The sequence below is a fragment of the Lonchura striata genome, chromosome 1 (genome assembly GCF_046129695.1).
Source record: "Lonchura striata isolate bLonStr1 chromosome 1, bLonStr1.mat, whole genome shotgun sequence".
Classification (NCBI taxonomy): domain Eukaryota; kingdom Metazoa; phylum Chordata; class Aves; order Passeriformes; family Estrildidae; genus Lonchura; species Lonchura striata.
This window is the reverse complement of record NC_134603.1, coordinates 120,434,835-120,444,248: the sequence shown is the minus strand read 5'-3', so window position 1 is coordinate 120,444,248 and position 9,414 is coordinate 120,434,835. Positions and strand designations below refer to the sequence as shown.

The 9,414-nt window shown below is 41.3% G+C and overlaps 1 protein-coding gene across 1 annotated transcript in view; it reads left to right on the top strand.

The window, feature by feature from the left end:
* The first annotated feature begins 1,051 nt into the window (after nt 1-1,051).
* Nucleotides 1,052-9,414, top strand: part of KCNH8 (potassium voltage-gated channel subfamily H member 8) — a 175,748-nt gene continuing 167,385 nt past the window's right edge. Inside the window, exon 1 of the mRNA XM_021538123.3 lies at nt 1,052-1,296. Within this exon, the coding sequence (XP_021393798.1) occupies nt 1,221-1,296 (76 nt within the window). The 5' untranslated portion in view covers nt 1,052-1,220. The remainder of the gene's footprint in view (nt 1,297-9,414) is intronic.

The following is a 9,414-nucleotide window of genomic DNA, read 5'->3' as shown; positions in this document are numbered from 1 at the left end:
ATTCTTTTCTCTTTTGTAACCTCTCTCTGCTGCTTATGCTAAAAAATGAAAGTCAAAGTCTTCTAACCATCTGGAGAAAGAGAGAATCCTAAATAAACAGGAATGGCAAAATGCACAAATATCAGTACTCTAAAATAGCAAGAACTCCAAGGCTTCCTCTGCACAGTGACTTTGTAGATTAGGGTGTGTACCCCCGCTTCTTTTCTCTAGGGATTTATAATCCTGAAAGAACATGGGGAAGTTTCCCATTGCTGCTACAGTAAGTGAAATGACTGTACTATGGAGTTATCTGACAGTATTTAAAGAACCATGGTATCAGTCTGAGCAGGTTACTCATCTGAATATGGAATGTCACTTCTTCATTACTATTGTTACATATTTATTTATTAGAATTTCCACCTTAGACCTTCTAGGCTAGGATATGTATTCATTCACCCTTTGGCTGGCAGAAAAAAAAATTGGGAATTTTTCAGGGAAGAATGTTGAAAGAATGCTATAGGATGTACTAAAAATCACAGAAAAATGCCTATTCCTTAAATAAATGAAATAGCTTAACCATGCAAATAATGCCTGGGGCCACACAGCTGGCGGAGAATTATCCATGTCCCAGACTCACTGTCCAATGAGCACCTCCAGAGGCATTTGCTATCTACCACGGGTGTTTCTTCTCCTTGCAGCAAAGTAAGCCTGTGCTTCACCCTGCAATATTGTTACTCATATAAGAAGGTCCCTGTGAGCTGAGATGCTTGGGACCCTTCTCAGATGCTAGAGCCGAAACGTGTCTGGGTCTGCCGGGGGCTGAGGACGCTCCGTAGCCCCCGGGGCCGCCAGTCCCTGCGCTGCCCCGCCCCACCCGGCTCGGCTACAGGTGGATAAGGGTGGCTCTTTCCCAGCTCCCCGCTCTCCTGCCGCCCGTCCTTCCCCACGGGGCTCTCCACAGGCGCCCCCCTCCCCCTTCCTTTGGAGGGGCGCGGGAGGGGGAGCGGGCGCGGCTCCGCACCTGTGCGCGGCTGCCCGGGGCGGGAGCGCCGTGCGGGGCCGCGGCTGACGAGCGGGGGGCTCCCGGCGCCGGAGGCGGCGCGGCGGCATCCCCATCCTCCTTCTCCTCCCCATCCCTCCGCCTCCTCCCTCCCTCCTTCCCCCGGGCGCCCTCTGCACTTTCTTCTCGAGCCACCCTCGTAGACAAACTTTGATGGGGAACCTCGCACCGCGCTGGAAAAATGCCGGTTATGAAGGGATTACTGGCACCCCAGAACACCTTCCTCGACACCATCGCCACCCGGTTTGACGGCACACGTGAGTCCGGGCAGGGGCTCCGGACTCCCGGAGAAGGGGATGCGCTGGGGGCATTGCGCGTACGGGGGGAGCTTCCTCCTCCCTCCGCCCCGCCGGGGTTTCCCTGGTACCAGAAGCCGGCAATGAGGAAGGCGAGGCGAGGGAGCTCTCTGCCTCTCCCGCTCGCCTGCCTGGCTTCTCAGCAGCTTTGCAGACGAGGAGGGCGCCAGGTCCCCTCCGTCTTCGCTCCCCTTCGCGGGGGCTCCGAGGAGGCAGAAGCCCGGCTCCCTGCAGGAAAGTTGCGCGCTGGACTGGGGCTTCCCCCGCGCCCCGGGCAGCCGAGAGACCGCCAGGGAAAGGCACGCTCAAAGCCTGGGCAGGGCTTTGGTAGGAGGTTTGGGGAATTTATTTTGTTAAGTATCCCCAGCCTTGAGGGGGTTGGAAATCTCCCCAAAAGCTGAATTTCTGTAAATCGGGCTCAGCAGTGGCAGCAGCTGTTGCAGGGCGTTGGCGGAGGCAGGCAGCCGGGGAGGGACCGGAGCCCTGGGCAGCGGCTCTGGCAGCGGCGGGGCCGGCTGCAGGACCACGGACAGGGACAGGTCCGGGCTGGGCGGGCCCCGGCCCGGCTCCGCTCCGCTCCTCCCGCTCGGCCCCGCCGCGCAGCTCCCCGGCCAGGCGCTGCCTTCCCCGGCTGGCCTGCTCCCCCTCCGGCCGTGCGGGAGGACCCGCCTGTTTCTTGACTTTTGTTTCTTCTTTAACGGGGCTCGTGCATAATAAAAGGAGCAGGGAGATAGCGGATTTGGGCCAAAATGGACTGCCTTCCCTTTAATTCCCTTCTAAGAAATCTAGACATCGATAGTGGAGAACAAACTCAGATTTGAGTTGCTGTTAGCTGTTTCTTGACTGAAAGCATTGCTATCTTGTTGATTATTGGCATTCTCTCCATGGTTCAATTACCGTGTGATTAAGACAGCTGAACTGTGATTACTGAATCAGCAAGTTCTAAAACGTCAAGAAAATGATGCAGTCACAGAGATCAATTGCAGAGAAGCACAGAACAGCATTGTAACTGCTCTGCTAGTCTGAGGATACACAGATAATTATGATCCAGGGTTGTGTGTAACTGATACTTCACTACAAAGCAATCGCTCATAAGACTACTTAGATGTACCTTTAAATTCCTTTAATACAGAACTCAAAGTCCTTTGCCCCGCATCCTCCAACCTTTTATTTCGACAAAGTGTATGAGTATTATTTACTGCATATTGAAGCATGTGGCTCTTATTGGACTTTTGTTGCTGATACTGCCATTTGCCAGAAAAGCAATTCTTCCCTTCTTTGTGCTCAGGACCCTCCCCCTTCACAATGGTTTCCTTTCAGAGGATGGAGCACACAATCTGTGAGCTGCACACACAAACACTTCACATATTCTATACTGTTCTTCAACGATTCAATTTAGCAAGTAATATTAGTGATGACATCCAGGTCTCTTATTAAAGAAAACACCAGAAAAATGTCTAATCCCCATCTTCTCAGGGACACCAACAGGCGAGTGTGGTAGAAAGCTTATTTCTTAGCTGGATTCTACATCCATATTGAGCTACCCTTTTAAGCCAGTGATTTTACTGACTTCCATGAAGTGAAGGACTGACCTTTTCTTAAACAAAAAACAGACCCCGGTGTCTTACATTGAAATTTAATGCTAGCAACTAATCTACTTTTTCCTGGGATATAATTGAAAAAGAATGTAATTAGGTGTTTAAGTTCACCAGAAAGTACAGCACATTATCTATTTATTAGAGTCATTGAAATATTTCTTTTTAGTAAGCTTTCCAGAATCTGGCTTAAATATTAAACAGGTGTATTCTAGAAGTTGTCATTGTACAATTATTAGTATGTGAAATATTCCAGGACATTCATACAGAAAGATGCTTTATGTACTATGTGGTTTTACACCTAGAAAAACTTTGCAGAAAGATGCTATTCTATGGAAAACTGCTGGCATGTCTCTTAAAATACAGAATAGCGTAACATCTCCTTTAGAGTGTTAAAGTGATGAATCAACTTCATGTCATCTGAAAAAAGTTTCAGAAATAGAAAGTAGTTCAGAAACAGCTCATCTGCTTTGTTGCTTTGGAAATGCTAAATTTAAATATAAAATTAATACTTCTTTAACTGCCCAAAAAATTAAAATAAAGAAGCACAATTTTTCAAAATGTGTGTACATATGTGACCATCAAGTTGAAAAATTAAAACTAATTTATCTTTCTTTTAAATTGCCCGTGTGGCTGGTATTCCTGAGCTTGCTCAGGTGGATAAAGCTAGAAGTAGTAGGCATGGCTAATCCTTGCAGGAATCAGTCCCATGCTTTACTAGTTTTACAGGTGATACAGCCTGTAGAAAGAGTAGGATTGACCCATGGCACTGAACCTGAGGCTATGTTTCACTAACTTGGACTTCCCACATGATGATATTTAAATGTTAAAACGGTGTCATATCCAATGTCCTTTTTTTTCCTTCTTTTTCTTTCCTGTTGTTTTAATACGGTCTGTAGTTAACAGACCTCTTTCCAGTTTAAGCCTCTGGGAAGGATATATTATGTTGTCATCAGCGATAGACTAATCCACCAATGCATCTTTAATCCAGAAGAGGGATAATTCTAATTCCGGGCAAAAGTGCAAGAAGGGATTCCAGATAATATTAGAAAATATGCTTTGCTTTGCACGAAATTGTCAAAATTTCATTGACAGAACTTTTTAAACTACACTATTGCAGTGATTTATGTCTAATTAGCACCTATAAATTACACTATGAAATACTACATATCTCGGAAAATGTATAAAACAAGTTCTTGGCAGGTGCTCGGAATTTTCCCAGTAGATATTTTTTTTGCACTACGGTACACATAAGTATTCTTTACATATAAAACCAATAACATGTGCTAAAGAAAGCAATTAGATTAATTTTGGTGTTACTATTAGTTGTGCAGGAGATTGCAGAAGTCTCCTGCAAATTTCCCACTACCTGTGTTGCACATGTGGAAGAGCAGCATTAAAGGTTTGCTTCTCTGCATTTCCAAATCAGAGCACTTGGCTCTGCCTATGTGCTTTTATGCTGGCACCTTCTTCCAACTCAAAAATAACTTTTGTGCGCCTGACATCACAATTTAAGTTAATGGTTTCTCACAATGTTTCCCTCTCTGTGCAAAATGTAAACACCAAGTCATCCAAAGACTTTTTGTCCCCTCTGTTAACAATGTGTTTATTGCATACTTGGAAAACAAACAGAAGTATTTTCAAGTGAGTGGTGTGTGGTTTAAGGCTTTTGCTTGGTTTAGTTTTGTTTTTCTTTTTATATTTAAAAAAAAAAATAGCATTTTCAAGTGTGGAAATATTTCAAATATAAACCTATAATTAACTCCACCACCAAATATTATGAAACTGAATGTCTGAAGTGAGTTATTTCACTTCAAATTTTGAATGGGAAATTTGCATGTTGTTGCTTCTTAACCCTGTTTAGATTAGGCAAAGCATTCAGAAATGGTTGCATGGTAGGAAATTATGTTCTATTGTTTTCACACACACACACATATATATATATATATATATATGTACAAAAATATTCTGCATGCACTATTTATTTATTTAAATAGATTAAATATACACTAAGGTGGTGGTTTCTGAAAATTTGTGAGACTTTCTCAGGGAGAAAAGTTAACAGAGATTCAGTAAATAGCGTTATTAATTTATAATTTAAAAATAAAAACAATTCTGTATATGGTTATACTATGAAATGACAGCTGAAGTTCTATAATTATCTCCTGTCTGTCATATGTGATCAGATTCCAAATTAAGCATGTACTTCATATTTTTATTGACAATTTTACACTATCCATCTAACCTGAAGATCAAGCTGAGTAAATTCCTTCTTGCTCAGTATCAATGGTGATAATTTGTTAATTCTCTATTTACTGAACAACTTCTACATTCAAATATGTTTTCCAATTAAAATCATGCTCAAGTACTATCAAAAGGATCTTTGCACCTAAGCAGCAATTTTCATAACTGGTGCTTTTTTCCTTCCTGATAAAATGGAATCAGTTTTCTGATTGTTTTAGTTACCTTGAGGTGTGATTGAAAGGTACCTGATGAGAACATACAGATTTAAGCATACCAAATGTGATGTCAGCATACTTCTGCTGGCACTGGTGGGTAGAACCAGGTTGTCTCTTTTGCATCATTGTCAGTTGGTACAGACTGAAAGCCTTTGTATGCAGTGATCTTTCCAGATTGCAGGGTCAGATTCCTCCCCCACTCTTTCCCAGCTACCCTCAGCACTTGCTTTTCTGTCTCACAAACAAACTGGTGATGTCTGCTAAGTTGAGCCAATGAACTAACACTTTCTGCAACTTTGTTGTCAAATTCTGTCTCATTCAGGATGAATCTGTCCTCTCTACCCCAGTCAATGTGCTGCTTAATAGTATCACAGAAACTTCAAAAGCAGAAAATTGCTTCTTGGCTGCCTGGGGGTTCTCCCTCAAACAGGCTCAAGAATTGCAGCAGTGTCAGATGTAGAAAAGCAACAACTGAGTTTCCAGGGGTGGGGGGAAAGCTTTTGATCAGACTCCAGGATCAGAATGGTCCACCTGACAAAGACAAAATATGCTCCAATCACAGACCAGGAGCAGAGTGACTGGAAAGCTGCCCAGCAGAAAAGTCCTTTGGGGTGCTGGGTGGCAGCTGGCTGAACATGAGCCAGTGTGTGCCCAGGTGTCCAAGAAGGCCACTGGCATCCTGGTCTGTATTAGGAATTGTGGGGCCAGTAGGACCAGGGCAGTGATCATAGCCTCATACATGGCACTGGTGAGGCTGCAGCTAAAATACAGTGTCCAGTTCTGGGCCCTCCAAATCAGGAAGGTCATTGAGGTGCTGGAGTGGGTACAGAGCAGGACAATGAAGCTGGTGAAGAGTCGGGAGAGAATGTCCTATGAGGAGCAGCTGAGGGAGCTGGGTTGTTCAGCCTGGAGAAAAAGAGGCTCAGGGGAGACCTTATGACTCTCTACAACTGCCTGAAAGGAGGGTGTAGCCAGGTGAGGATTGCTCTCTTCTTCAGGCAGTCAGTGACAGGATGAGAGGACACAGTCTCAAGCTGTCCTAGGGGAAGCTTAGGTTAGAAAGAAATTCTTCACTGTCCCTGGAGGTGTGTAAGAAAAGACTGGATATGGCACTTGGTGTAAACATGGTGGTGTTCAGTCATAGGTTGGACTTGCTGATTTCAGAGGTTTTTTCCAACTGAGTTGATTCTGAGATTCTGTAAAATCCTGTGACCAAGGAAGGGTGACTCAAACTATGATAAGCACTAATCAAAGTAAATGAGACTTCAAAGCAGTGACAGTGTAAAATCTGGTGGTCTGTCAAACTGTCCCTCTGAAGGAATAAGAGAAGGGAAGCTGGTCAAGTTCTTTGTTGTAGGGATGGGGTGAGTTGGCCAGAGGGAAATTTCCAAAGATGCTTCTGTTGTTGCTCCTATCTTAATGCAGAATTGTTTAGTGCTTTTACTCATGTCCTTGAACAAGTAAATAATGGGGTGTTGTGAATTAATCATTTGTCACTGGAAAAATATATGGTCAACAACTGGAAAGAATATTGCCTGTTCTCATCTCAGAGTCCCAAAAAAGCAGACCTTACCTCTCTCTACTTTTCTCTGTAAGATGTGACCAGCACTGCACCTTGCTGTAGCTCCATTACTAAAAAAGGCAAATATGTGTTTTAATACAAAACAGGGATTGGATGTTGGAACCTGTGTTGTGACGTTGCTCTTTGCTGGAAGTAACCAAGTGGCTAGATTAGGCAGCCAAATAGAAAATCTTCTTTTGGCACAAATTTTGGGGGTGTAGAACTTCATAATTTAAGGTCAGTTTATCTGGTTTTCTTCACTTTCAGCAGTTAGAGTAACTTCTGATTCTAACTTGAGCTGAAATTAGACCTGAAAGATGGAATTGGAAAGGTTTCAAGGCATCATAAGACCATGTTTTGCTTAATTTTTGAGTTCTAGTCCTAAGGATCTGATTCAAGCAAACAAAAATGTATTCAGGCATTACTTTTAATGTGCAATCACTTTAAAATAATGAAAAATAGTCATTACTGTATATTGTATTCAGAGTCCATGTTATTGCTAGAGAAAATACTGATGTATTCAAAGTTTTGGGTGATGTTGTCTTATTTTTTACTAGACAGAAATAAGACAGGATTATAATTTTGTAGTTCTTCCATTCAGAGGCTATATAATTCAGTAATCACACTAATCTTAGATTAGTATTATAAATATAAAGTTGGACTAATAGCACACATCAGTACTTGAGAAATAAACCCTACATTTGTATTCAAGGCAAGCATTTGAGATAAGAGTGAAAATATTCTTTAAATAAGGGACTTTTTTCCTGAGTGACAAAAGAATATTCTGTATTGATTTTGAGTAGAAACCTGATACACAGTGCAGTGATCAAATCAAGTCTGTATATTTGAAGTTACATATATTTGAATGAACATGTACTTTGTGTGAGTGGAAGAATTTTTTTAGGGTTTCCAAACCATAGATGATTATCTGGATTCCCACTAGAAAGTTTCTGTAAATGTCCCTTTATTCCCTTCCCCAAACATTATGTTTTTCTCTGTCTACGCATTTCAATGAGTAAATAGGTTTATCCTGAAAACAGATTTCTCTTATTGTTATAATTACATTTGTACATTCAACTTCTATTTTATGAATTTTAATTTTATTTGTGCAGGTAGCAGTTTTATACACATTCCCAGTCTTTTTGGATGTAAAGGAAAGACACTCAGAGTATTTTTCAGTGCAATAAAGACAAAAGCAGTGCCTCAAGCACATTTAGAAGTGTAATCAAATAGATGTATATGAATATGTTAAAATAAATGAGGTAAGATAGGGGTTTACAGAGCATTCACTGCTCTTAGTACTAGTCTGAGGAAATGAATTTTTGAACAAAAAACACAGTACATATATTACATATTCTGTAGCCTGCAAAAGTTTAACAAAGGCAGTTGCTACAGCAGTTTTGCATTATCACAAGCAAACTCATCTTACCTTGTGTTAAAGTGACTAAAAGAAAAAGCAGGTAAGGAAAAACCTGCTCACAGAGTAATTCTGTTTCTTGCCCACTCAATCTAAAAATATATAAATAAGAAATAAGGAAAAAAAGAAAAGGTGTCAAGGGAAAGAGGTGGAGGATGGGGAGGCACAGTAAAATAAAGAAACAAATGCAATATTCTCAAATCCCAGACAGCAGAGAGATTTTCTAAACAGTAAAAAAATAAGTCTTCTTTTGGACTTTATCTTGCCAAGAGTTTCTGGCTCCTTCTGTTTTCTGGGACTGATAGTAGTATTCAAAGACTTTGTAACAGGTGTTGTTCTTAAAATACAAGCACATTCAACGTTGAATTTGACATTAAATATCGTCTGAGCATCCCTAAAGCTTAATGCTGGCTGTCAATCTTTTCAGGGACAACTGAAGACAATTGTCTTATGGAGAAATATGTCGTCTTCCCTGTTGATCTTTTGAAGAGGAAACAGCTTCCAGTGTGCCAGCACTCAATTCACTTTCTCCTCAGGCCTTATTTCTGATGACTAGGAGTATAGGATTATTTTGCTTTTTTCTCTTTTTTAAACATATAGAAATACAGAAGGATTAATCTGAGCCAAATAGACCTGAAATTCATTGTTACAGCTTTTTTTGGTGGCCTTTTCTTTTTGCCTTCCATCTCACTCAATAGCTAGTTATGATATGTGACTAGGAATCTTATTCCAAAGGTATGAAAAAGAATTCCTTTTGTCATTTATTTGAGGTTTAGAATGAGAAAATTTTCCTTGGAAAAATAGCTTGATTTCCCCCCTGCCTCCCCCCAAATGTCAGATAACTCCTGGACAAGTATTTATTTTTTCAAAAGTTCTGTCTTTTCTCATATTTTAGTTAGGAATTTCTCACAATTTAGTTTAGGAATTTATAGTGATATAAAAATAATGGGGAAAGAATATTATTTTAGAGGAAAATATTTTTGCAGCAAAAACAATCTTCTTTGGGGAAGATCAAAAGAACTCTTGGAGAGTAAAAAACCTTCAAAA